General features: G+C 54.8%; 2 protein-coding genes across 6 annotated transcripts; one reads left to right on the top strand and one right to left on the bottom strand.

Annotated features, from left to right (window-relative positions):
- The first annotated feature begins 2,395 nt into the window (after positions 1 to 2,395).
- On the top strand, positions 2,396 to 6,437 carry NUDT18 (nudix hydrolase 18). The gene is made up of 3 exons (XM_027600275.2): positions 2,396 to 2,691; positions 3,587 to 3,800; positions 4,070 to 6,437. Exons 1-3 carry the CDS (start codon positions 2,530 to 2,532, stop codon positions 4,663 to 4,665), a joined length of 972 nt encoding a protein of 323 aa, XP_027456076.1. The 5' UTR covers positions 2,396 to 2,529; the 3' UTR covers positions 4,666 to 6,437.
- A 126-nt stretch (positions 6,438 to 6,563) lies between these two features.
- On the bottom strand, positions 6,564 to 22,462 carry FAM160B2 (family with sequence similarity 160 member B2). Of its 5 annotated transcripts, none has more exons than XM_027600259.2 (17): positions 22,344 to 22,462; positions 18,420 to 18,498; positions 15,797 to 15,969; positions 12,922 to 13,026; positions 12,703 to 12,825; positions 12,247 to 12,477; positions 11,944 to 12,140; positions 11,587 to 11,695; positions 11,290 to 11,366; positions 10,737 to 10,926; positions 10,100 to 10,245; positions 9,872 to 10,000; positions 9,610 to 9,700; positions 9,260 to 9,403; positions 8,774 to 8,914; positions 8,480 to 8,580; positions 6,564 to 8,243 (listed from the first exon to the last, which is right to left on the bottom strand). In XM_027600259.2, exons 1-17 carry the CDS (start codon positions 22,386 to 22,388, stop codon positions 8,105 to 8,107), a joined length of 2,220 nt encoding a protein of 739 aa, XP_027456060.2. In that variant the 5' UTR covers positions 22,389 to 22,462; the 3' UTR covers positions 6,564 to 8,104. The 5 variants fall into 5 exon arrangements, with proteins under 5 accessions (XP_027456060.2, XP_027456063.2, XP_027456061.2 ...); XM_027600262.2 differs by lacking the exon at positions 22,344 to 22,462 and adding an exon at positions 19,005 to 20,013; XM_027600260.2 differs by lacking the exon at positions 12,922 to 13,026.
- Positions 22,463 to 26,641: the final 4,179 nt, after the last annotated feature.

Consider the following 26,641-nt stretch of genomic DNA (forward strand, 5'->3'; position numbering starts at 1 on the left):
ATGCTGCGCAGCCGCCCCCACCAGCTGGTGCTCCACCCTCTCTGGGAACGGGGGATGCAGAGCAAACTTTAACAGAGAACTTTCTCTGTTTCTGGTTCTGGATGCTTTTCCCTCAGCCCCCTTTCCTCCCTCAGCTCTTCCTGTGGGTCTTGGGGATCTGCTGTCTCAGTGTGGTGTGTGCTGTCTTCCACCCGCTGCCTTGAGAAAGTCTACTTTCTCTTGTTTCCCTCGGCACTCCTGAAAGGGCCAGGTACACTGTCTTGAGGGCCCTCTGCCTGTGCAGCCCTTCTCAGTTTACAAGGGGCTTTCCTGTTGCCTTGGGTGCTCCTCACCACAGGGGTGATTAGGTCCACTTAACAGGGGAGGAGAGCTTTTCCCAGTGATAATGGGGAAGTGGGGCGGTGGTTTGCTGCAGTCTGCTCTTCCAGGCAGTCTGGTGTTTATCTTAGGCTGCCTCTGAGGCTCTCACAGCCCTGCCAGACATGACCTCATTCTCTCTCAAATCACCCCTGGGAGGCAGAAAGGAGTCTGGGACCAACGCTGTCCCCACTTCACAGATGTGAAAACCGATGTGTGGACACACACACACACCACAGCAAATATGTTGACAAGGTGCTTTGCAGTCCCTGGGGCCCGACTCTCCGGGCGTGAGTTCCAGAGTTCGGGAGGAGAGGGGTCTTGGATAGGGCTGCGGTCAGCAGTGGTCAGCAAGTGCCTCAAAAGCTTGTGGGCCCGACAGGGATGCCCCATCACCTAACACAGGGCCCTGCCCCCAGGGAACTTGCAGTCAATTCCCTATGGGAGAGGGGCCTAAGGAGGCCAGTCTGGTGTGGCTGGAATTCCTGAGAGTATAGTTGTGTGGCGGTCCTGTAGGCATTTTTCATGACAGTGGGCCTTTGCAAGGCAGCAACAAGTGCTGTGGCCAGGAGGGCTCCCCGCCCCCCCCCCCAGGGCTGGGCTGCCTGGTCACGGTGACCTGCACTGGACAGTCTACAGAGCTCCTCCTGTGATGTCTCACCTCCCCAACAACCCTGTGGAGGAAGGGCTATTATGAGCCTAGTCTACAGATGAGGAAACTGAGGCCCACAATTCCTCCAGGAGCACAGAACCAGCCAGTGAGCTGTGGCTGGGCATCTGGTTCCAAGTCCAATGCTTGGTCTACACCTTCTTTTTTTTTTTTTTAAGATTTTTATTTTTATTTATTTGACACAGAGAGACACAGCAAGAGAGGGAACACAAGCAGGGGGAGTGGGAGAGGGAGAAGCAGGCTTCCCGCCGAGCAGGGAGCCCGACGTGGGGCTTGATCCCGGGACCCTGAGATCATGACCCGAGCCGAAGGCAGACGCCTAACGATTGAGTCACGCAGGTGCCCCTTGTCTACACCTTCCTAAAAGGAAGGTGCACAAAGCTGGCAGGAGGGCAAGGGGAAACTCAACTGGGGATGGGGAGCCCAGACTTGGCTGGCTTCACAGTTTCACTCCAGCTGGCTCTGCCTTCCTGTCCTGAGAGTAGGTTAAAGGAAACTCTGAGGAGGAAAGGTCAGTCTGGGAGAGAAGTAGGAACTCGCCAAAACAACCCACACCCTGCTCTCAAAGCGCCAGGCTACCAGGTCGTGTGAGCTGGTTGTGGGGGAGAACAAAGATGAAGGAGCAGGACCTGGTCCCTGCCCTAGCAGGGCTCTCAGTCTTCAGTGGAGAGGGCCCTAAAACTGCGTGGGAAATGCAGTGGGCAAGGGGCCAGTACACCGATGGAGGCTCTTTCTGCCCCAAATCTCCCCCTCCCATGGCCAGCCACACCTTGACCATCCCAGCCCCACTCCCTCTCTTCTCTGAGCACCTGTCACACCTCTTACCCAAGCCACTTGGCTTATAACCCTCAGTTGACTTTTTATTATATGTCTATGTCCACCTCCCCAAGGCAGGAGCTAATGTTCCCCCTGCCACGGTGACATGCTGTACATTTTTAGTGAAGAAAAGTTATTTGGGAAGTGATCGATTTGGGCAATGCCATGGTAGGTGTATGACCAAAGTTGAACAGTAGGTCCCAGCCACGGCCCCGGGGCCTCCGTGATGTCATCTGGCTTGTCGTGACGTCATCGTCGCGGGCCACAGTGGCGCTCCGCAGCCCGCAGGCAGGATGACGTCATCGTCGGAACCCGCGCCGACAAGTGCTTGCTGGAGGAGCTAGCGAGGCTGGTGGCTAGAAATGTCCGGAGGCGGGGCGTCGGATAACTGAGAGAGAAGCAGAAGCCGGTCGCGGCCACCACCTCCTAGGCCCGGCTCCTAGCCCGCTCACGGACTGGGCCCGCCCCCGCCATGACCGACGCGAGCCAGCCAATCCGGGCAGGCCGCGGTGACGCTTAGCCTATCAGCGGACAGGGCTCGCCGGCGCTTCCGCGTTCGCGAGCGCGCCTGGCCCGAGTCGGCAGGGGGAGGGGGCGACGGCGGCGGACCGCTGTCTCACCGGTGTCCCACCTTGCCCGGCGCGGTCGGTCTGCGGGGGCCCGTTTGCCGCCTCCCAGGGGACCCGATGGCATCGGAGGGCCTGGCGGGGGCGCTGGCGGCGGTGTTGGGGGGCCAGGGGCTGAATGTGCACAGCTGCGACTCGGTGCCGGCCGGGGAGCCCCGGGCGCCCGTGCGGCTGCGGAAGAACGTCTGCTACGTGGTGCTGGCCGTGTTCCTCAACGAGCAGGTGAGCGTCCGCCCGCTGGGCCCGGCGCCCGGCCCTCCGCAGCGCGCAGCCAGCCCCGGTGGGGACAGAGGACCTGCCGGCAGCAGCCGCCACTTCTTGGTGTGTGGTGCCTCCCAGTTTTGCAAAGCACTCTCACTCACACTTAACATCTGAGCCTTGTGCGGCCCAGCCCTGAGACTGTCCCTCTATACTGAGGAGGAATCTGAGGCCCGGGAGCCTGCTTATTTCCTCCCGCTAGGCCTCAGTGTGTTGAGAAGAGGCCTGTCGTATTCCTCTTTCCCCAGAATCTAGCACAGTGCCTGCCGCTAGTGGGCTCAAAGATCTGCCCAGTGCCTCAGAGACCTCCTCTGAGCCCCGTGGACAGTAATGGCACGACCTGCGCTTATATCAGACCTTCTGTCCCACTGTGTGGTGCTCTTTTCGTGCTGATCCTGGTGCAAGTTGCTGCAACACTGGCTAGAAGGGGCCAGGGCCAGAGGTAGGAGTTGTATGGGGGTGGGGAGTGTTGCGAAGCCTAGGCCCCAGTGTGAGGCCCGTGGCACAAGCGGTTTATAAATCACCAGGGGAGGTGAGCGATACACATAGACACATGTGGCATGTAGACAGGAGTCAGTGCAAGACACATGGCAAACCTCACCGTGGGGCCTAATCCCTAGCCCCTGAAACAGCTCCCAGGAATCTTAGCCCCTTTCTGAAATGGAAGTCTGAATGCAAAGAGGGATAAATTGCAGCGTGAGACAGCTGCGGCCCCCAGGAACACAAGGGCCAGCTCCCTGGAGAGCTCATCAGCTTGAGGTGTGCACCAGTAAGGGGGTGTTGGGTGACTGTATTTGAGATAGGCTCTAACCCCAGGGCAAGGGAAGATTCCCAGCGAAGCTCCTCTCTCTCCCCTCAGGATGAGGTGCTACTGATCCAGGAGGCCAAGAAAGAGTGCCGTGGGTCTTGGTACCTACCCGCGGGGAGAATGGAGCCTGGGGAGACCATCGTGGAGGCACTGCAGCGGGAGGTGAAGGAGGAGGCCGGGCTGCACTGTGAGCCTCTGACATTGCTGTCTGTGGAGGAGCGCGGCCCCTCCTGGATCCGCTTTGTGTTCCTCGCTCGAGCCACAGGTATGGCCCACCTGGTGGCAGTGTTTGGCAGGGGCAGCTGACACCTTTCCCCCAGCTTGTCCTCTAGTGAGATGAGCCCCTAGTCTGTCTGGTACAAGCCTGGCATCTCCAGCCTGTGGATTTGACTCCCAGCCCCTACCAACCCCTACCAACCCCAACCCTGGTGTAGGTCAGGGCTAGAATGCCTGGGTGGCCGTTTAATCTGCCAGACCCAGCACTTCTCTCAACAGACACCCTTTCCCCCACCCCATCCTCGACATCCCCTCCAGGTGGAAATCTCAAGACTTCCAAGGAGGCGGATGCGGAGTCCCTGCAGGCTGGCTGGTACCCACGAACCTCCCTGCCCACTCCACTGCGAGCCCAGGACATTCTACACCTGGTAGAGCTAGCCGCCCAGTACCGCCAGCAAGCCAGGCACCCTCTTATTCTGCCCCAGGAGCTTCCCTGTAGTCTGGTCTGCCAGCGACTCGTGGCCACCTTTACCAGTGTCCAGACAGTGTGGGTGTTGGTGGGCACAGTGGGGATGCCTCACTTGCCCATCACTGCCTGCGGCTTCACTCCCATGGAGCAAAGGGGTGGCATCAAGATGGCCATCCTGCGGCTGCTACAGGAGTGTCTGAGCCTGCACCACTTGGCAGTGGAGACCAAGGGGTTGCTTGGACTGCAACATCTGGGCAAAGACCATGCAGATGGCGTCTGCTTGAATGTGCTGGTGACTGTGGCTTTTCGGAACCCAGGTATGCAGAGTGAGCCCCCAAAGGTTCGGGGTGAGAACTTTTTTTGGTGGAAGGTGATGGAGGAAGATCTACAAAGCCAGCTCTTACAGAGACTTCAGGAATCATCTGTTGTCCCAGTCAACAGATAGGAAGGTGCCATCGTTGTGCAAGGAGCCAGGCTCCTGGGCCCTCTCCTCCCCCACCGCGGCTCTGCCTTCCTCTGAGGGAGGCAGGAGGTTGGCAGTCGGGTCTTGTTGCATTAGGAGGTGATTCTCCTAGTTCTCAGGGTAATTTCCTTCTCTGTGGAACAGGTCCCTGCATTGCACCAGGACAGTGCCTTTAACCAAACAAGGAGTTCAGAGCTCAAGGATCTAATTGCCCTGTGGGCACGATGAGGGCACTACTCCCTATGGGGATGTGAGAACTTTCTGAACCTGAGAGGGCATCTACTCGTCATTTTCCATGCTTGCCTCAGTAAAGGCCTACATCCCGATTCTCAGGCACTTAGAATACGGACTTGGGTTGCTGGGGGAGGTCATTCCAAGGGAGTGGGCCCCTTGCTGAGTAAATAGGTGGCATTTGCTTTGCCTTCCTGCCTACATGTCTCTGTGGGGAGGAAGTGAGCAGGAAGGGGGAACTGCATCAAGAAAGAAGCTCCTCCCCTTGTCCCACCACAGCCACCCAGGTCTTCCCAGATAGCAAGCTTGTGTCCCAGACTGCAGGTGACTGGGGTGGGCAGGCTTCCTGCTGTCCACCATAGCCTCTGTGGTCCACTGGAGCTCTCTTTCTCTTGCCTGCCAGGGCAGGATGTGTCCACATCCCCTCTGGGGTTTGAGCAGTGAGAACACCAGAAGCTTCAGGTGGGCAAGGAGCTGTAAAGTAGAAGCTGGTCCTGCCTCCTTGAGCTTCCCTGTTCCCTCCCTGCATCACTCTGCTGGCCTCCAGGCTCCTGCCTCTGCCTTTCTACAACTTCAGCCCAAGCCAGACCAAAACCCTTTATTCCTTTCCCCTCAGCCCAGCAGAATCATGATAAAAATTATTGTTTTAAAAAAGAACTTTACTAAAACTTAAGGGAAAACCACAGGAAGTGAACAAAGAAAATATATCGTGTGCTGATCACTGCGTGTAATACAGATCTCTGGTTCTGAGCAAGGGGACACTTGACTAGGCTTCCCTTCTGAGGTAACTTCACTCTGACACTGATGCCCCCCTTTCCCATCCTCTCTTGGCTGCCATCTTGTCTTTCTGGCCTTAAGCTGTGGTAGGAATCCTCTTGTGCCGTCTGAGGAACAAACATCTCCCACATGATGGAATCAAACCCTTTCACTTTGGTTCATTTCTCTCAGTGTCTGAGGGACCCGCCAGTCCACATCCCTGTCGAAGGGCAATCTTTGCTCCCACTTTATTTAGCCTAGAGTAGTTTTCGACCCTGCCCATTAGAATCACCTGGAGAGCTTTAAAAACAACTCTGGGCCCACCCCCAGAGACACCGATTCCACAGGTATTGTAAAAAGCAAACCCAGTGATTGTGACATGGTAAGAGGTAAGAGCCACTCATCAGCCCTGTCCGAGTTTTCAACTTGCTTTGTCCTGGAGTTCACTCAGCTACCTCCCTGAGAGCATCCCCACACACACACATCTAGGGACAGGTTTTTAAAATAGGAGGTCCACTAAAGCATTCATACAACTCAAAACATAAACACCCCAAAATGAGACTTGCACACAGATGCTCCAGATGGCCCGTTCTCTCCCAGTGTCTCCAAGGCTAGCTGGCTCTCAGCTGTAGGTAAGCTGGGCAGAAAGTGTTGCTTGGCCAAGAAGGAGCCTGGTTCCTGGCAGGCGCTGAGGAACATCAGATGTGCGCTGCCGGAGCCTGTCTCTATTTACCACCACCGTCGCCAGCCGCACCCCCCCCCCCCGCCCACCCGGACACCACCTCCCTCCACTCCAGTGCTGGAAAAGGAACATGTCTTTCTTGGGGAGGAAGATGGGCCTGAATGAGCAGTGGAGTCCTGCGCAGGAGGACACGAAGAGTGGCGAACAGGGCCGCTGTGTCCACGCAACCAAACCATTTATTGCTGTGTTGTCTCGGGGGGACGCAGTGTGAATGCTGAAGGGGATGGAGGAGGGGAGTCTCTGTGACTCCCAGACGCTCAAACGTTTTTCTGACTCGAAGAGTTCAATTTGCCCTGCGAGCTCTGCTCTCCGGTCCCGCGCCAGCACCCACGTGCGCACACACGCATGCATGCACATGCACGGTGTCCTTCAGAGCGGCGGTTACATCCTCCCCAGCTTGGAGGAACGCAGGAGAGGGAGAGGTCACTGAGTTTCTCCTCTTCCATGTCACCTCCTGGCAACCTGCGGCCGGCTTCTAGAAGCGGCATAGGCAGGAAAAGGAAGCGAAAGGGGCTCTGGCCTGCTCCTCCTTGCCCAGGAGCGAAGCCAGCAACTGCAGTCCTGCTGTGAGGTAATGCCTGGCGCCACCTGTGTGTTCCTGCAGGTTGAGACAGATTCAGGCCGGGTGGGGTGGCAGCCCCAGCCGTGAAGGGCATGCAGGGAGAACAACACTACAACCGGCTGCCCGGGCCCCAGCGCCTCCCTGCCGGGCCCTGGGGGCTTGGGGTCAGGTGGGCATCCTGGCCTCGTCTGTCCTGAGCTCCCTGGCTCCCCCGGAAGAGTATGCCATCGAGAGCACTGCAGGCTGGGTGGAAAGCTGAGGGCCAGGCTCGGCCTCCCCCCAGTCTCTGAGCCCCTCTGCCCAGGTGTTGAGGACCTGCCGGGACGGGTTCAGAGGCGCCAGAGAGAAAGCAGCTGGAGCCGGAGCCTGGCACCCAGCCCCCAACTTCCCAAGGCCTCTCCCGCCCTGGCTGCAGTTAAACCAAGGCTCTCATTAGCAGCTGCCCCCGCCTGGGCGCGGAGCATGCTTTGGATATTTGCCATGAGGCGGTTGGGAATTTTGCAACAGTCTCCAGGAGGGCTGGGCAGAAGAGTGGGCTTCCCCGGCTATCCACTGCCCCTTTGCCATGGGTTAAGCCAAGAAGGCAGGAGAGAAAATGTCAAGTCTTAGCAGTGTCTGTGGTACCTAGCGTGACAGAGACGGGGCTCCTGCGCCCCTGTGTCTCTGGCCTGCGGTCCTGACCAGCCTCAGAACGATCACTCACTCCCCTCTGTGCCCCTGGAACTGAGCCACAGGTCTTGGCCCCGGCCACGAATGGCCTGTCGACTCGGGTAATGGGCACAGGACATGTGAGGGTCTGGGTCTGGGTGCTCTCCTGGCAATTACCCAGCTCCCCCGAGAAGGCCCCGAGGACACCATGCTGTCTGGGAGGCCATCTCTTTTGCTCCTTGGCTTCTGGTACCTTGGAGACCCACTCCCTGAACCCAGTCTCGTGTGACTGACAGGCCACGATCTTCTTGAGTTAACCTGGGAGTGGAAGCCCAGGCCCCCTCAGAGGCAGAGGTGCCTGGGAGGTAGAGATGGAACCAAGCCCCCAACCTGGGAGGCAGGAGGTGGCGGCAGTGCCAGGTGCGAGGCAGCTCTTGGGCAGAGGTATGGACAGAAGTCTCCCCTCCTGTCCTGTTCCTGGCTCAGACGTGCCCTTCTCGGGGAGAGGAGAGGTGCAGGTGAGGACTATGTGGGGGGAACTTGACGAAAGCGATGGCAGCCAGCTCCTTGCAGAATTCCTCAAGAACCACCACGCCCTGGAGGAGAGTCTGGTGGTCCAGCCTGAGGGAGACAGCATGGGGGGGGGGGGTCATGGCTGGGAGGCGGTGGGAGTGTGGCCAGTATGACATCCCAGTGTCCATGAGGCACATTCCAGTGGCAGACATCTCTGAGTGAAGACCGAGCTCAGCAATGGGCCCTCTTCCCCCCCAAGCCTGTGCCCCTCCCACTATCCTTGGGCAGTCTGCCTTCCCACCCTAGGGTCCATGCTTGGGCACGCATTTCCCTCGGTTACTTACTGCTCCCCAGGGACCTGACCCATCAGCTGCTTGCGCACCAGGAGCAATTTGCCCGGGAACTGGGGTACCCTCTGAATTCTCTGCATCAAGTCCCCGATCACCTAGAGCGGGAATGAGACACGGCTGAGGTGGGGGCCAGTGACACTCATGCAGGGTCCCCTAGCTCTGCTGTAGCACCGCGGAGGAGGGGTGGGGCTGTCCAGAGTGCCCACTCCTGCGGCCCCCAGCCCCCTCCTGATCCCCTCTCTTCCTGCCACCCCACAGGCACACAGCCCTGGGCTCCGGCATTCTTACCCTGACGAGCACAGAGAACAGACTCCTGCAGCCAGGGGCCAGGTTGATGTAGGGATCCAGCAGGTACTCGTGGATAAGGGGGTGGGGGAAGAGGGCCAGCCGGGACAGCACTGAGGTCACCTGCAGGTTCAGGCTGTACGGCTGTAGGGAGCACAGTGGACAAGCCGAGGGTTGACAGGGGGCGGTGAGCATTTTGGCACTCCCCCAGCAAGGCGCCTGGCCAGTGTGAACGTGTGCGGGGGTGGGAGTCTCACGTGATGTGTGTGTGTCACGGATTCCCTGGGGCTGAGGGCCAGAACATGTTAGGGCGTGTGGAGCAGAGGCAAGATGGGGCTTCCTGCCTGGAGAAGTGGGAGGGGTGGGGGAGGGGGATATGGAGCTGAAGAACCAAAGAGGACTCAACCCCCACCCCCCGCCCCGGGCACCTGCCTGGAGTTCTCCCGTGGGCCCTCAACCCTGTAGCCAGGGCCCAGTCCTGTTGGCTACCTGTTCCAAAATCCGGGACATGCGGTCAAACAGCATTCGGAGGAAGTGACCCTCAAAGAAAGGCCGTTCAGGCTCATGGGGGTCCAGGGGTGTGGGGCCCAGGGGCCAGCCCCAAGGGGCAACTCGGGAGCTGCACTCCTGGAACTGAAACAGGAGTGAGAGCTGAGGAGGTGGGCCCAGTGGTCAGGAGGCACCCGCAGACCGCGGGAACCACAGAGGAAAGATGGACTCAGGCTCTGGGCCGGAGCAGGGAGCGCCTGGGGCAGATCACAGAGGGAGAAGGTGGAGTCTATCAACGCTCTGGCTTTGAGGGACAAGAAGTGGGTGCTGGCAGAGGCCTCAACACTCACCAGTCCATAAGCATCGTGGACGTACGTGTCATATCCGGTCTCCTCTAGGAAAGCCGAGGTCTTGGCTTCCTCAGGAACCAGGCAGAGGAAACTGAGAGACAAGAGCCTAGGTGTGGAGGGGCACTGCCTGGGCTGCCCTAGTTCCTCCCCACTCCATCTCCAGCCCCGAGGCAACACTCCCTCCTGGGCTGCGCCTCCCTCAGGGCTAGAGCCAAAGACGGAACAAACCTCAAGTGGCTTAGGTTTCCAGAAGGCTCCCTACCTGTTGACAATCTCGGTCACTGCTGTTTTGCCATCTGAGTTGGTGGCAGGGGCTGGGGGAGGCTTTGCTGAGGGGTGAAAGCTGGAGTTGAGGAAGCCGTCTGTGAAGTAAGGGTCTTCCTCCAGATCTCTGTGGCACCAATGAATGAATGAGCAAGTGCGGGGGTACGGGGGGCTGTGGCGGGTCCCAGCAGCCTGAGGCCTCCCAGAGGCGCAGGGTTTCACTTACAGGGTGTCCTCATAGCTCTCGGGCTCGGGTGAGCCCCGGGCCACATAATGGCGGCCCTCCAGGTTGCACAGGACCAGGCTGCGGATGACCTGCTCGTGCGGCTTCTGGAGCAGCTCCTCGAATAGCCGCAGGGTGGTGATGCTGATCTGGGTAAGAAAGGGTCAGCAGGACCCTGGTTTCTAGGGGTCCCTGGGAATTGCTCACTCAGATAAGAAAAGAGCAGGTGCCAGGTTTTGGGGGGAGTGGGTGGGTGCTGGGCTGGGAGCCGAAAGTCTGCCCAGTCCTGGTTCTGTTACCAATTTGATGTATGTTATCAAGTGAGCCAACTGGCTTTTCTGTGTCTCAGTTTCCATGGCTGAGAAACGGGAATAGCGGCCTCACCTAGCTCAGAGTAGCTGTAAGCCTCAAACAAGCCAAGTGAATATGAAATAGGTTTGGAACACATCAAGTCACATGGCAAGCATCTGATCACAGAAAATCACCGTGTGACAAAAGCAGTCACTGTTTTTGGGGGTATGCATTTCAATGCCTCAAAGGCAGTACCACCTGGTGAGTTTGTGCAAGCGGGAGGAGCAGTCAGGGGACCCCCTTGGGCAGGGGTCGGTGGGAGCCAGAAGGACAACGCCCACCCCCTCACCTCGTCAGAGAGGTGGTCGCAGTGCCCGATGAGGTGAGCGCACAGAGTGCGGGGGCCATCGTCGGGGGCTGCAGCCTGTGGGTCTGTGCCCAGGAGGAAAGCCACAGCCTCTCGCAGCAGGGCAGGAGAACGGAGCTGACGCAGCATGGCCGTGAGCAAGGCGGTGGAGGTCAGGACGCTCTGCTCAGAACTACAGAGAGAGAGCACTGAGCCAGGCCTGGGGGCTGAGAGCCAGGTGGAGAGGGGAGAGCAGAGAGGGAGCCAGGAGTGAACGAACGTGGGGGTGACAGAACCCTTTCCTGGTTTCCTTGTGCTTTCCCTGGTATTTCTCTGCTTGCTCCCTAGCCCTCCCGAGGTCCTGGAGTCAGCCCATGTGGCTCTGAGCCACATGTGTGTCAGGGGGCCAGGCCCGGCAAACATTAACCATGGAGCCCACAGACCCACGTAACTCTGGCCAAGGAGATCCCTGGCCTTAGGGACAGGAAGGGACTTGGTGGGGTGAGCAACTGGGCCCAACCACGGCCATGCCCAAGGGAACAGGACATAGACTTACACATGCAGGAGGTGGGGCTGCAGAATCTCCATGAATAACTTCTCAGCCACAGCCTTTGCCAAGGCGTCTGCAACCACCTAGGTGCCAAAGAACATGTCTTAAGCATGTTTTACCTCCATGACAGTTTTCCATCGAGAAGCAACCGTGTCCTTGCACAGCGTTTAACACAATAGGCAGCCCGGGGGCCCTGCCTACCTCCTGAGACACCCACTTGGTCCTCAAGGTGGACACAGGGAAGGGAGTGGAGTCAACCGCAGGGCACCCCCCCCAGAGAGCCCTGTTGCAGCCCTGGCTCACCATGTGTGCCTCTGTGATGAGGTGGTCACAGTAATCAAACCAGCCCAAAAAGGCAGCCAAGGCGTCCTTGCCAGGGAAGGAAGCCTCATCAGATGGGGCACTGGGCAACCTGAGGGGGAGCAAGGGAGGAGCTGTGAGGCCTGCCTCAGGGATGTTCCAGAATCTGGGCCCCTTCTCTCTGCAACCTCTGTTGCTGGTGCAGGGCGGGGGAGCAAGGGGGGAAAGCCCTTGAGGATAGGCTGTGCCCTCAGCAAGAGGGTGGCCAGCAGGGGTCCCCATCCCTCCTAGAAAACCAGAGGACAGGGAGGGCTTCTCGCCACTGAAGATGTAGGCCAGCTTCCTGGGTTAAGCGCCTACCTCCAGCTGACGCCCTCTAGTGCAGCAATGTCGGCCGGGTCCAGGAAGGGGGGCACGGACTGGTACAGGTGGCAGAGGTGCTCGACCACAGCAGGGCAACAAGGACTGCTCTGTACCAGGTAGGTGGCGGCTGCAGGCGAAGCCACACTTACCAGGAGCAGCAGGTTCTCCTGGGCCTTCAGAGCCACCCGACCTTTCTAGGGGATAGGGGTATGACTTCAGGGACATACATCTGAACCCCCAGATCCCCTCCCGGCAATTTGCCCTCCTCATCCCTGCCCACTCTGTCTCGGCAGCAAGCACCTTGCTCTTGCACAACCCGATCAGGGAGGTGATGAGGTTGCTTTCCCCAGCCGCTCCATCCGGCTCCTCCTCCCTCTCGGCAGGCAGCTGCGTGCTCAAGGCCCGGGCCCCGCAGGGACTCGTGTCAGGAGCCTTGCTGCGGGGGTGGTCCTTGCCTTGGATGCTGGCTGCCTCTCTAGGCAGGGTGGTGGGTTCTTTGGATGACTTCTTCCTACTGACAATCTTTTTACCCTGCAAAGAAGGTCGGGTGAAGCCATGTCATGGTGCACACCATTCCCCACAATGCCCCCTTGGGAATGCAGGATGTGTTGGCTGTCAGGGCCTCGGCATAGGGCTGGAGGGAAAGCCGCCTAGGTGCCTGAGTACCTGCTCCACCCTCTGCTTCCTCAGAAGGGCCTTAGGGGCCTGCCCTGGGGTCAGGGCCCTCCCGCTCCTGTCCCTCACAGAGGTGCTCACTTCCAGGATGTAGGTGAGCAGGGCTGGGTCCTGTTGGATCTTGGAACAGAGGACGGTGGTGAACTGTACCTCCTCCTTTTCTGTTTGGGATCCAGGAACTGTCCCACCAAGTCGGAGAAGCTTCTAGAAGGGAAGCAAATTAGAAACAGAGAAGAACGGGGTAGCAGAGAAGAGAGAGGGCTTGACCCTCAGACACCCCTTGTTCTCCTGGCCCCTCACCTGCACAGGCCTGTGGACGTTGAGGTAATGCAGGAGGGGGTGCTGCACCTGGGCCAGAACCTTGCTGAAGAACTGGAATACCTGTTGTCGCATCCCTGGGGGGTACTGAGTGTCAAGGAACAGAGTGCCCGTCAGAAGATGGAGCCTGCCCACTGCCTGGAATGCTCCCCGCCGCCGGGGCCACAGCAACCATCCTCCCTCGGTCACTGCTCAGAGAGCACATTTTCTGCAAGCCTCCTTCCCTCACTACAGACACGCCTCCGAGACAGACAGGTTTGCTTCCAGACCACCACAATAAAGCAAATACTGCGATAAGTGAATATCGCAATAAAGCAAGTCAAATTAATTTTTTGGCTTCCCAGTGAATACAAAAGCTATGTTTATGTTATACTATAGTCTATTAATTGTGCAATTGTGTTGTCTAAAAAGCAATGTACATAACCTTAATTTTATAATATTGCTAAAAAATGCCAACCATCATCTGAGCTTTCAGCGAATTGTAATCTTCTTGCTGGTGGAGGCTCTTGCCTCGCTGTTGGTGGCTGCTGACTGATCAGGGTGGTGGTTGCTGAAGGTGGGAATGGCTGTGGCAACTTCTTAAAATAAGACAGCAGTGACGTTGGCCATGTTGATCGACTCTTCCGATTTCTCTGTATCACCGCGATGCTGTTCGATAGCATTTTACTCACAGTAGAACTTCTTGCAAAATCGGAGTCAGTCCTCTCCAACCTGCCGCTTCTCTATCAACTAAGTTTATGCAATGCTCTAAATCTGTTACCATCTCAACAATCTTCCCAGCGTCTTCCCCAGGAGTAGATTCCATCTCAAGCAACCCCTTTCTTTGCTCATCCATGAGCGGCAACTCCTCATCTGTTAGTTTGATCACGAGATGGCGGCCATTCAGTCCCATCTTCAGGCCCCACTTCCTGTTCTAGTTCTCTCGCTCTCTCCCCCACATTTCCTCCTCTGAAGTCTTGAACCCGCCAGAGTCATCCATGAAGGCTGAGATAGAATTCTTCCAAGCTCCTGTTCATGTTGATATTTTGACATCTTCCCATGAATCACGAATGTTCTCCGTGGCACCTAGAATGGCGAATCTTTGCCAGGTTTTTCAATTTGCTTTGCCCAAATCCATCAGAAGAATCACTATCTATGGCAGCCACCACCTTACAAAATGTATTTCCTAAATAAGAAGACTTGAGGGTCAAATGCCTCCTTGCTCGCCGGGCTGCAGCATGGCTGCCGTGTCAGCAGGAAACAACCATCGTCTCGTTCTACTTCTCCATCAGAGCTCGTGCGTGACCAGGTGCATGGTCAGTGAGCAGTCGTGGTTTGACAAGAATATTTTTTTCGGAGCGCAAGGTCTCAACGGTGCACTTAAAATATTCAGGAAACCACGTTGTGATCCGAAGTGCTGTCACCCAGGCTTTGTTGTTCCGTTCACAGAGCACAGGCCGAGTGGCACGAACACAACTCTCCAGGGTCCTGGGATTTTCAGAATGGTCAATGAGCGCTGGCCTCGACTTCAAGTCACCAGCTGCCTCAGCCCGACAAGAGAGTCAGCCCACCCTTGGAAGCTTTGCAGCCGGGCACTGACGTCCCCCCGGCCGCTGAGGGTCCTAGCTGGCGTCTTCTGCCAATAGAGGCCATTTCATCCGCATTGGAAACCTGTTGCTCTGCGTAGCCTCCTTCATCACTTATCCCGCTGGGTCTCCCGGAGAACTGGCTGCAGCGTCTACCCCAGCGCTGGCCGCCTCCCCTCGCACCCTGATGTTACAGGGGCGGCGTCTTCCCTTACACCTCACGGACCCACCTCTGCCAGCTTCTGACGTTCCCCGGGCAGCTTCCTCACCGCTCTCAGCCTTCGCCCGACCGAAGCGAGTCAGCGCCTTGCTCAGGGTCAGGCTTTGGCTTAACGGACCGTCGTGGCTCGTTTGCTCTTCTAGGCCGACCCGTCAGACCTTCGGCGCGGCCGCAATAAGGCTGTTCTGCTTTCTTACTGTTCGCGCGTTCACCGGAAGGCACTTTGAATTTCCTCCAACTTTTCCTTTGCATTCTCGACCTGGCTGACTATTTGTCATGTGGCCTGCTTTTGGCCCATCTCAGCTTTCCTCACTGAGCTTAATCATTTCTAGCTTTTGATTTAAAGTGAGAGACGCGTGACTCTTCCTCACTTGAACACTTGGAGGCCACTGGAGGGGTATTAGTTGGCCGAATTTCAATATTGTAGTGTCTCGGGGAGTAGGGAGGCCCAAGGAGAGGGAGAAAGACAGGGATGGGCTAGTCAGTGGAGCTGTCTTACAGGGGCATTACTTGTGGTACCCCCAATTATAATAGCAACATCAAAGATCATTGAGCACCTATCACCGTAAGGAATATCATCACTAAGTTGGAAATATTACCAAGAATTACCAAAATGTGACACAGAGACATGAAGTGACCAGATGCTGCTGGAAACATGGCGCCAACTGACTCTCTCAGTGCACCGTTGCCCCAAACCTCCGACTTGTAAGAAATGCCAGCTTTGTGAAGCACCATCACATGGACTGCAATCAAATGAGCTGCACCCTTTGAAACCGGCCTGCCCACACTGTTGGGTCCCCGTCCCGCTTCACCGTTCTCCATGACCTGTCATGGTTGGACAGACTGCGTGTGGGCCCCCCTGGTGACCCACTCTCTCTGACTAGAACTTTCATCTGTTTTAACAGCTGCTGGGTCTGCCACACTGAGGCCCCTGCCTGGCACACGGCCGGTTCTTAGCACACCTTTGGCTGAATGAACCCTGACTGAATAACGGCAGCGTTTCCATGACACAACGGGACAGGAACACAGAGGGACGAGCCAGGGCCGCAGGGGCTCCCCGGGGTGTGCCCACCTCGGCCTTGCCCAGTGTGCACAGCGTCTCCAGGATTTTGTGTTGCAGCAAGTATTCCAGACAGGGCCCGGCCTCACCAGCTGCCGTCTGCTGCCTCTCCTCATATACCAGGATGTCCAGCATCTGCTTCAGCCGCCAGGGAATATCCGTTTTCTTGGCGGGGGTGTTTTCATCTAATGAGATTCAGGAAACAAGGGTGAGTGGGGTGATGAGGTCAAGCCCCTGGGGCCCAGGGGGTGGAGGGAGACTGAGGGTACACCTGGAGTAAGGCCCGGCTCACAGTTGGCTTCGAACGAAGACCAGAGGAAGTGGAAATTTACAGTTGGTGCCTCTATATTTAAAAAGACAAAAGACCTTTTGGATGAGGCCCAGGATACAGCCCTCGGACTGGGAATGTGTGCATACTCTAGCGCTTTATCAGAGGGAGGCGGCATCATTTTTTCTCCTAACCCCGGGGGTGTCCAGGAGGGTATACTGCTCAGGCTGCAGGTCAGCTCTGGGCCCGAACAAGAAGCCGGGGGCTCAGGGGTCTCTGTCATAGAATTTAGAAGCTGTCTTGGAGCAGCTTCCGGAGAGGTAAACCTCCGGTCCCTTTTTACACTCACAGGAGGCAGAAAGGAGAAACAATTTTTTTTACACAGGAGAAAAAAAATCCATGCATGACCATGAGTTCGGAGGCAACACTGCTCCGCTGTGCAAAGGTCTTGATGGAGAAGCTGGGGCTTTCTTGGTGAGAGTCTCAGACAGAGTTTGCATAAAGCAAGTTTTGGGGCTTTGGGACTGCCTTGGGGCACCCTCTAGCTTATTTTGAAAGCACTGGTTTTTGAACAACACAGCTCAGTTCACCTCACCCATCCCTGTGCCTATGGTCTAGGGACTGCTCTGGAAATTAATGGATTGGTTTCAGGTGAAGCCCCAGGTGGACCTGAAGTCAGTTCTGGATCTTTTCCTACATCCTGGTAGATTGGGGCTCTCTGTCAAGAGACCTTCAGTCTAAAAGGTACAAACTTCCAATTAAAAAATAAATAAGTCCTGGGGCTCCTGGGTGGCTCAGTTGGTTAAGCGTCTGCCTTCAGCTCAGGTCATGATCCCAGGGTCCTGGGATGGAGCCCCACATCGGGCTCCCTGCTCTGCGGGAAGCCTGCTTCTCCCTCTGCTGCTCCCCCTGCTTGTGTTCTCTTTCTCTCTGTGTCTCTCTCTGTCAAATAAATAAATAAAATCTTAATAAGTAAGTAAGTAAGAAGCAGGTAAGTCCCGGGGCGCCTGGGTGGCTCAGTCAGTTGGGTGTCTGATTCTTGATTTCGACTCAGGTCATGATCTCAGAGTTGTGAGAGCAAGCCCCACATCAGGCTCTGTGCTGGGTGTGGAGCCTGCTTAAGATTCTCTCTCTTTCCCTCTCCCTCTGTCCCCCTCCCTCTATGAAAAACAAAAAACAAAACAAAAACAAAAATAAAAACTCATAAATAAATAAGTCCTGAGAATGTTATATACAGCACAGTGATTATAGTTAATGTATTGCATATCTGAAAATTGCTAAGAGTAGATCTTAAAAGTTGTCATCACAAGAAAAAATTGGCAACTAGTTAGGGTGATGGATGTTAACTAGACTTATTGTGGTCATCACTTCACAATATATCCATATATTGAATCAATATGTTGTACACCCAAGTTACATGATATAATGTTAACATCAATTATTACCTCTAAAAAGGAAAAAAAGATCTTCAGTTTAGAGCCATTGTTCTCCACTGGGGGTAATTCTGCCCCCGGGAACATTTGGCAATGTTTGGAGAGACATTTATACTTATTGCAATGGGGACAGTGGAAACCAGAGCTGCTGCTAAACACCCCACCATGCGCCCCCAGAAGCCCTCCACCACAAAGAATGGTCAAGCCCAAATGTCAACCATGCCAAGATTGGGAAACCTGTCTAAAAGGACATTTAGGGGGGTCCCTCAAAGTGTCCAAAGACTGCTTTTTAATTTTTTGGGCTGGCTCAGGCTGGAAATCAAGTCTTCAGGAAAGGGGTAGACTGGAATCAAACCCCAGTCTGAACCAGGAGGTAGAAAGCCGGGGATGCCGGACAGCATTACCTGGCAACCAATGTGTATCCACCAATACCAACATACTGACTACAAAGCAGCCAATCCGATTCCACCCCTTAGGGAGTCATCCTGCTGGGCCCAGATTACCCAAAGCCTTGCTGTCTGGGGTGTCAGCTGGGGGACACGGACCCAGGCACGTTATGGGCATTGGCTTTTGTCATCTCCCTGCCTTAGATTTCTATAAGGGAAATGCCCTCACAGTTAGCTCAGGGAAAGGAGGACTTGATTCCGTTTCTTTTAATCAGTAAGCCCTGGACACAGGCCCTGAGGACCGCAGGCCTGGACACTCTGCCTCGCTGGAAGCGAGGGGCAAGTGGAGCTCAGCCTCTGCCTTGCAGTCAGCTCAGTGATGTCCCCACTCCTACCTCACACAGTTCCTCTCCCAAAAGGTCAGGGTGGGGCCAGCTCCCACTCTCAACCCCTGTGCAGCCCTCGTCACCTTCTCCAGGCCACATGCATCTCTGCAGGCATGGGGACGCGGCCCACACCTTCCTCCCCACTGGCTGCAGGGCTCCCACCTGTACTTTCAATGTAGTAGTGCGTGATGCCCTTCCAGTGCTCCACGAAGGCCTCCAGCAGGTCAATGCTGGGCTCCCGCTGTGGAGAGAGCAGACTCAGCGTGAGGGGCTGCCACTGTCACTCATCACAGCGGACGGTCAACCGTCTACCAGGGGTCGGGTCAGTGCCAGGCCCTGGAGGAGGCACCGTGATCCAGGTTCTCAAAGGGAACACGAAGGCGTTTTTCTCCAGGACAATCTCTTGGCACCTCTCCCAGCCCCCCTCTCTCCTGGAGACGCTGTGCTCCTGCTATGTGTCATGACTCTACTGTCCCTGGCCCGGAAGATCTAAGAACGTTGGTCGGGGGGACAGACACAGAAACAGTTCGTCTCAACGTGGTTACGCTACTGTAGAGGGATACAGAGGAAAACAGGAGAGCGCCCCCAAAACAACAAAATCAAAATGATACGCATGGAAAACATGGCAAAGACAAAGCTTTCGGGCCCCTCTCAGTCCGAGAGTCTGCACAAATCTGTGTTCAAGGTCATCGAAAGGCTTCGTTCAGCCAGATAGGTAGTTAGCATAAGATTCATGAGGTGCCTTACTTATTATATAACATGCTTGCATCTTTTGTCCAAGGCTGCAGGTTGCTAGAGGAGCTGGGGATGCACAGCCTCCAGCCCCAGGGAATTCTATTTCTGCTACGAGCAAGCCTCAAACCTGCCCCTCTTCCAGAAGTTATCTCTTCATCTCCACACCGATAACAACTGCTTCCCTGAAAACTCAAAAAAAGAGCTGTCACTCTCTTTCCTTGCAGAGTAAATGTATACAGGAGAAAAATGCATAATCAAATAGTCCCTCACCACAGGTGCTCATTTCTACCTCTCCATCTTTGCTCAGGCCACTCCTCTGTCCAGGAGGCCCTGTGTCCCCCTACACTTGCCTAGATCCAAACAGTCACCAGTGAGGTCCAGCTAAGGGCCACCGGTTCCGCAAAGGCCTCACCAGAGTTCCTGGATGCATCTAACCTCACACTTCACTGCAGCACAGAACTGAGTGTCTACTCCTGATTCGTTCAGGAAGTATCTTTTGAGTGCCTCCTGTGTACAAGACACCATGCCAGATGCTGTAAGCAATACAAGGCTGCCGGAGACCCAGTGCCAGGGAGAATAGAATATGAAAACCGCCCCGAGTAACTCAGCTGTAGGAAGTCGTGTGAGAACGTGGGACAGGTAGAAAATGGCCCATGGGAAAAGAGCACTGGAACAGAGAAGGCTTTACTGAGGTAACCCTGAAACTAAAACGTGACGAATGCGGTCCCAAGTCAATAATTAGAGATGAAGGAAAGATGTTTCCTGCGGAGGGAACTCTGCAAAGTGTGTCTGGGACAAGGATGGATTGATGAGCGTATGGGCCCCTGAACATCGAGTCACCAGGTCAGGATTGTTTTTGTAGGCAGTCAGAGGTAGGTCAAGGACGTCTGCTAAGCAGTGTTTCAGGCAGAGTCCGCTGACAGTTCTGTGATGATGAAGGCAGGAAGAACGGTTAGAAGGCCATGAAGACAGGAGGAAGAAGCAGTAACACTGAATCAGAGGCCCTGAAACTCTCCCCCTCAACCCTTGGCTGCCCAGGCAACCTTGTCTTCTTTCACGGTTAGCTGGGGGGGGGGGGGGAGGCATGACCCTTACTGGAGCAGTACCTCCCACGGTCATTCCAAGCACACCGTCCACATGGGGCCACTGTCTCTTACCACGTCCTGTGTGAGACTGTGATTGTGGGATTAGAGTCTTCTCTTCTACTAGACTGTGAGCTCCCTGACGGCTCGGGCTCTGTGTTTTCTAGCTCTGCCTGCCCCTAAAGAGCTCTGCCACGAGTGACTAGTCATTCGTATTTACTAAACATCTCAGCAAACTCCTTTAGACATCCTTTCCATAGTCCCTTGTCTCAGGAAAGCCCTCCGACCCTTGACCGGCACTATAAGTCATCTTCCAGCGCGGCGATGGGCTCTCATCTAGCCTCAAAATTCATTTGTAGTCTCCTGAACCCTTAAGCTGGGCTTATGCTGAAAACGAACAACCCAGTAAGAACAGGAGACCCGGGAGAACACAGACGGCAGCAGACTGTAGCAAACAGACTGTAACAAAACAGACTGTCAGGACAAAGCAAGGGGATCATCTTCACCTCAATCTACTATTAGCTCTTATAACTCCAAAGAAATTGTACCAAATGATTTATTTTAAAGAGAAATTATTAAATTACTAATCTTCATTATCTTTGTTAATAATAATAAAGAATATTTTCTAAAAGAACCCTTAACGATTGCTATTCTATTTTGTCAGAAGAGGGCAGGAAGGAGCACTCTTCCTCCTTAACAAGGAGTCAAGCAACCTGCTGGGGTCTTAACGTGGTGACCCAGGCAGGCGAAGACCTATGCCTCCCCATGTGGGGGTGGGGGGAAAAGAGGGGCTCCCTTCTCTCCTGACAGTTACATGGGGCCAGCCAAACTTCCACGGCATTGTCTATGTATCTGATACTCACGGGCCAAAAATCACCTGCCTAAAAATACGTCCCTTGACCACCAATCCCTCCTCCAGCCCCTGATGCTGAAATGCCTGCACTGGAAGGATTAGAAAGTCACTTCTCAGGACTAAGGCTCTCTCTGGCCCCTCTCCCACCCTGTGTATGGAGCTTTCCTGAGAGGTATGAAGTGGTTTGTCACACCACTTTCTAAGATGACAGCTGTTTTGATTGGAGACAAGGAAGAAGGGAAGGCAAGATCATTCTGGACCCCTCCCGAGGTGGGCTGCCCTGGACATTAGGAAGGGCAGGGCTGGGGACAGGTGAAGGAGAGGTCGGAGGAGCTTTTCACTTTCTTCACAGGTTTGATAAGGCTGAGACTGTTCTCATTTTTAATAAGCTCTGTTTTGGATGGGGGGTGTGGGGGAGAAAGGAGATGGGACACCAGGTTGTTTCTTCTGAGCAAATCGGACAGAATATACTAAATTGATCAATTAGAAGAGACCTCTACTTTGGGACAAAAGAACTGTTAACTTTACAGACAGATTCTTGGCAAGGTTACTTTAAACAGAAGGCATTCGGCCTAGTCTATCTAAACTGCACTTTTATCTTGCTGAATGTAGTGAACCGGCCTCTGACCAGCCTTCAACCCGACAGATAATGGCAAACACACAAACTCTCCCTCATATGGCCGCCACAATTCCCCCCACTGCTGGCCTCTCCTGACTCAAGGTCACTCTGGCCAGGGCCAGTGTGGTGTGAGATAACATTCTGGATACCGCCCTGTGCCCCGCAGCAGGCTGTTCCCTGGGCCAGGCGCCCACCCACCCCTGGACTGTATATATACACGCTTCCTGGAGACGTGGCCAATCTGGGCCGGAACTTCGCAAGTGGAGGCTGAGAGCACACGCGCCTGACGGAGGTCTTGGGGTTGCCTGGGGGCTCAGAAGGAAGGCAAGGGGCATCTATTTTTCCAGCCCAGGTGACCAGAAAGGGAGGAGCGGGGGGGGGGGGGGCGGGGGGGGGGAGGCAAAGGGCCTGGGGAAGGGACCTTGGGGAGGAAACTACTGGGTGACAAGGGAGCCCTCTAGCACAGCACAGTTTGGGAACTGGGAGCGAACTGGTAACGGGGAGCAGGAAAAATAAACAGGAAGCCATTTGGGGAAAAGGGTGAGGGGCTGGGGCGATCTGGAGAGGAGCTGGGAGTAGGCGCGACAGGGAAAGAGGCCACGCGAAGCAGGAAGGGCTGTGCGGGAGGGTCGCGACGGGGGAGAGGGGAGGCCCGGGAAAGGGCGCCGCGGCCTGGTTGGGGGTCCCTTCCCCGAGGCGGACCCGCGCCCTCCGCCCGTCCGCCCGCCGGCTCCTCCTCCGGCCCCGCGCCCGCCCTTCCGGCCTAGCCCCGCGCGCCCGGGCCTCCCCGGCCTCACCGCCCCCACGGCCTCCTGCAGCAGCGCCCCGAGCCGGCTCAGCATGTTGGCGGCCCGGCCCGGCTCCGCTCCCGGGCGGCGGCGGCGGCGGCGGCGGCGGCGGCGGCGGTGGCGGTGGCGGCGGCGGCGGCGGCGAAGCTCTCGGGCGGAGGGCGGCCCCGGAGGCGCGGCGAGGGGGCGGGGCCCCGCCTGGTCCGCCCCGCCTCGGCCCGCTGGGCGCACCGGCCGCCCACCGCCCCCAGCCCCGGCCCGGCCAGGCCCGCGGAAGGAGGCCGGGCGCCGACGTGGCCCGGCCCGGGAGAGCGGGGCGGTGGGGTCGGGGTGGGGAGAAGGGGGTGGCCCTGGAGCCTGGCGCCGCAGCGGAGGGGCGCCGCGGAGAAGCAGGTTCACGCGGCCCCGTGGGGGAAGCCAGGTGGCAGCAAGAAGGACGAGTGGGACCGGGAGTTTCTTCCACGAGGAATGGGAAGGTTTGTGGGTCCTGTAAGTCTCTAGACGCCCCTACCCCAACCCCCTGTCCAACACAGTAGCCCCTGTTGGCACGTGGCTGTGGAGCACTGAAACAAACGTGCTAGTCCAAATTGAGAGGTGCGGAGGGTAAAGTATACCCCGGGTTCTGAAGACTTACTACAAAAAGAAAATGTAAAATAGCTCACTCATGATGTATGTTGATGACCTGTTGAAATTGTAACATATTAGATATATTGGGTTAAATGAAGTATATGATGAAAATTAATTTCACTTGTCGCTTGTTCTTTTAGGAGGATACAGCACTGGTCCAGATGTCCTGCAGAGGAAGTAACAACTGGCTGGGCTGTCTTAGCAGGCGCCAAGGAAAGAAACAGAAGGTGGGTCTCCTGTGTCAAGAGGCCTCCTGCCCCGGAAAGTTGAGCCCAAGAATTTCATAGGCAGAACCCTTAAGGAGAGCAGGAATGTCCAGGACATTTCCTGGAATGTCCAGAGCGACAGCCCCACCAGTTTAAAGCCAGTTTCCCCTCCCGCCTCCACTACTACACTCCCAACCCTCGGGAATGAAAAGATCTTCCTGAGGAGAGGGCTGGTATCTGTGCAAAATGTATTTCTGCTGACCACTGACATATGATGAGAGGGTCAGGGATTAAGGGCGGCACTAGAGAGGAGGGTAGCCTCTACCACAAAGCTGTAGGATCTAGAGCTGTGGGGTCTTGGCGTTTCATTGCACTAGGCCTGCCCTTTGGGGCCCATTCACTGGTCAGGCTGAGGCCCAGGAGAGGCAGACAGCTCCAGAGGTGGCTGTGTACCCTGAGTGGAGCCTGGAGTCTGGCCTAAGTCACCAGGGGTGGGGGCAGCATTCTGCCCAGCCCAGACATGGCTGGCATTTGGATCTCAGTTCTCTGACAGCTGCTTGGGAAAAATAAATGTTTGTTTGTTTGTTTGTTTATTTATTTATTTTTAAAGGAGGGTCTCCCCCCCTTTTTTTTAAGATTATTTATTTATTTGAGAGAGAGAGACAGTGAGAGAAGGAACACAAGCAGGGGGAGTGGGAGAGGGAGAAGCAGGCTTCCCGCAGAGCAGGGAGCCTGATGTTGGGCTCGATCCCAGGACCCCGGGATCATGACCTGAGCCGAAGGCAGACGCTTAAGGACTGAGCCACCCAGGCGCCCCCAAAATAAACGTTTTTAAATAGCCCATCTGTGCCATTTGCAACGACGTGGATGGAACTGGAGGGTATTATGCTGAGCGAAGTAAGTCAATCAGACAAAGACATGTATCATATGACCTCACTGATATGAGGAATTCTTAATCTCAGGAAACAAACTGAGGGTCGCTGGAGTGGTGGGGGGTGGGAGGGATGGGGTGGCTGGGTGATAGACATTGGGGAGGGTATGTGCTATGGTGAGCGCTGTGAATTGTGTAAGACTGTTGAATCACAGACCTGTACCCCTGAAACAAATAATACATTATATGTTTAAAAAAAAAAAAGAAGAAGATAGCAGGAAGGGAAAAATGAAGGGGGGAAATCAGAGGGGGAGATGAACCATGAGAGACTATGGACACTGAGAAACAAACAGGGTTCTAGAGGGGAGGGGATGGGTTAGCCTGGTGATGGGTATTAAAGAGGGCACGTTCTGCATAGAGCACTGGGTGTTATAGGCAAACAATGAATCATGGAACACATTAAAAACCAATGATGTAATGTATGGTGATTAACATAACATAATAAAATTTAAAAAATAAAAAAAGAATAAATAACCCATCTGCAAATGGGCCCCTGTGAGGAGCCCTATGGGAAACGGGAGGAGGCTTTTAGGCCAGAACGTAAGGAGCCTGTTTTGTGTCGGGAGAGGTGACTGGGAGAGCTGGAGACCTGAGTCCAGTCTTGCGCTGTGCTTTTCTGGACCTGCTTCCTCAGGGAAGAGCTGCATGGATTAAATCCGCTTTCCCCAAGGAACTCTAGGTGATAGTGGGAGTGCATCAGGAATCCATAACCTTTCATTTGGCTTCACTTTTAAATTTTTATCTTAAAAGTTTTAATAACAGTCAGTGGACACATTTATATGTGTTATATGCCAAAAGCGTTAGAGCCCACCGATGTACAGGTGACCCTTGAACAACATGGGTTTGGACTGCTTAGGTCCGCTGATACATGCGGTTTTTAGATAAATACAGTACAGTACTCTAACTGTATTTTCTCTCCCTTATGATTTTCTTTCTTTTTTAAAAAAATTTTCAAAGTTTAATATTATTATTATTTAGTAAACTCTACACCCAACTTGGGGCTCAAACTCCCAACTCCGGGATCAAGTGTCACATGCTCTTCCAACTGAGCCAGCCAGGTGCCCCTTTCTCTTATGATTTTCTTCATATTTTCTTTTCTCGGGGCACCTGGGTGGCTCAGTCGGTTAAAAGTCTTGCCTTCAGCTCGGGTCATGATCCTGGGGTCCTGGGATCAAGTCCTGCATCAGGCTCCCTGCTCAGTGGGGAGTCTGCTTTCCCTTTCCCTCTGCTCCACCCCCTGCTTTTGTGCTCTCCCTCTCTCAAATAAATAAATAAATCTTTAAAAAATATTTTCTCTAGCTTACTTTACTGTAAGAACACAGTATATAGTGCATATAACGTAAGAAACATGTTAATCGACTGTTTATGTTAGTAAGGCTTCTGGTGAACAGGCTAACAGTTAAATTTGGGGGCAGTCAGAAGTTATATACGGATTTCTGACTTTGTTTTCGAACAACCCCTATGTTGTTCAGGGGTCAGCTATATTTAAAGTCTGCCAGATTAGCTCATTTGGGAGAAGACCTTTGAATAAAGCCATTCCTCCTGTCAGTTTAAATGAGGGCCAAGGCTATTGCTGGGTGAACTTTTAAATGTGCAAGTCACTAAGCCCAGCTCCAAGAAGAGGGGACATTGACACTGCACTAGCTCCATGGGAGGAGTGTGAATGGATTTATGTGCATTTTTAAGCCATACAATTTTGTAGCTACTTATCTGTGTGGATCAGGATTTTCCTGATACAGTGCAGCCAAATACAATAGTGCATTAGCTCCTGTATGCGATAAAGAGGCAACTGTTGTATGTAAATCTTGACTTAAAATTTTTTTAGTCATCAAAGTTTCTTTGTTCTCATTCATTTTCATCATAATTAGCTATAAAATTGAACTTGTAAGTATTCCAATTACTAATAATAAAATATAATTTTTTAAAAAAGGTTTGCCACTGAAAAGGTTTGGAAACCCTTGGACTAAGTGATCACCAAGGTTTTGCATCTGTTAACATGCATGTGCCTGCCTACGAGTGTGTGTGTGTGTGTGTGTGTGTGTGTGTGTGTGTGTGTGTGTTTTGTGGGAAGAGGCACTGAGAGATTCTCTTAAGGTTTTGTCTTAGGGACCCAGCTCCATTTCAAGTCTCTCCAAATCTCAAGAACTTAAAATCCTTTCAGGCTCAGTGTGCACTCTGCCCCACCAAAAGCACTTCCCAGTGACCTGTGACCAAACACTGCCTCAGCACCCCTTGCTGCTCAGCACCCCAGGAGCTCTGTGGACATGGGGTGCTGGCCTTGTCCCCACTGTATCCCAAGTACTGGAACAGGGCAAGCCCTCCAAACACTGGCTGAACACCTAAAACTGGGTAACTGTTCCTCTCTCTCTCTCTCTCTCTCTCTCTCTCTCTCTCTCTCTCTCTCTCTCTCTCTCTCCACCTCTTCGTCTGCCCTCCCTGTTGCCCCTTGAGTGGCAGCTGCTTATACTGGGGAAGTCCTGGGTTAGCAGTCGGGAAACTTGCAGGTCTGTCTCCACTCGTTACTTGCATGTAGCTTCAGGCTT

The sequence above is a fragment of the Zalophus californianus genome, chromosome 2, assembly GCF_009762305.2.
Source record: "Zalophus californianus isolate mZalCal1 chromosome 2, mZalCal1.pri.v2, whole genome shotgun sequence".
Lineage (NCBI taxonomy): Eukaryota > Metazoa > Chordata > Mammalia > Carnivora > Otariidae > Zalophus > Zalophus californianus.

What these genes read in the sequence shown, in the direction of transcription:
- NUDT18 (XM_027600275.2), top strand. Translation starts at nt 2,530, where the DNA reads ATGGCATCGGAGGGCCTGGCGGGGGCGCTGGCGGCGGTGTTGGGGGGC. An exon ending in CCGTGTTCCTCAACGAGCAG is followed by an intron (nt 2,692 to 3,586) that starts GTGAGCGTCCGC and finishes CTCTCCCCTCAG; the next exon opens with GATGAGGTGCTACTGATCCA. An exon ending in GTTCCTCGCTCGAGCCACAG is followed by an intron (nt 3,801 to 4,069) that starts GTATGGCCCACC and finishes CATCCCCTCCAG; the next exon opens with GTGGAAATCTCAAGACTTCC.
- FAM160B2 (XM_027600259.2), bottom strand. Translation starts at nt 22,388, where the DNA reads ATGCTGAGCCGGCTCGGGGCGCTGCTGCAGGAGGCCGTGGGGGCG. An exon ending in GAGAGCTATGAGGACACCCT is followed by an intron (nt 10,001 to 10,099) that starts GTAAGTGAAACC and finishes TTGGTGCCACAG; the next exon opens with AGATCTGGAGGAAGACCCTT. An exon ending in GGTCAGGTCCCTGGGGAGCA is followed by an intron (nt 8,244 to 8,479) that starts GTAAGTAACCGA and finishes TGTCTCCCTCAG; the next exon opens with GCTGGACCACCAGACTCTCC.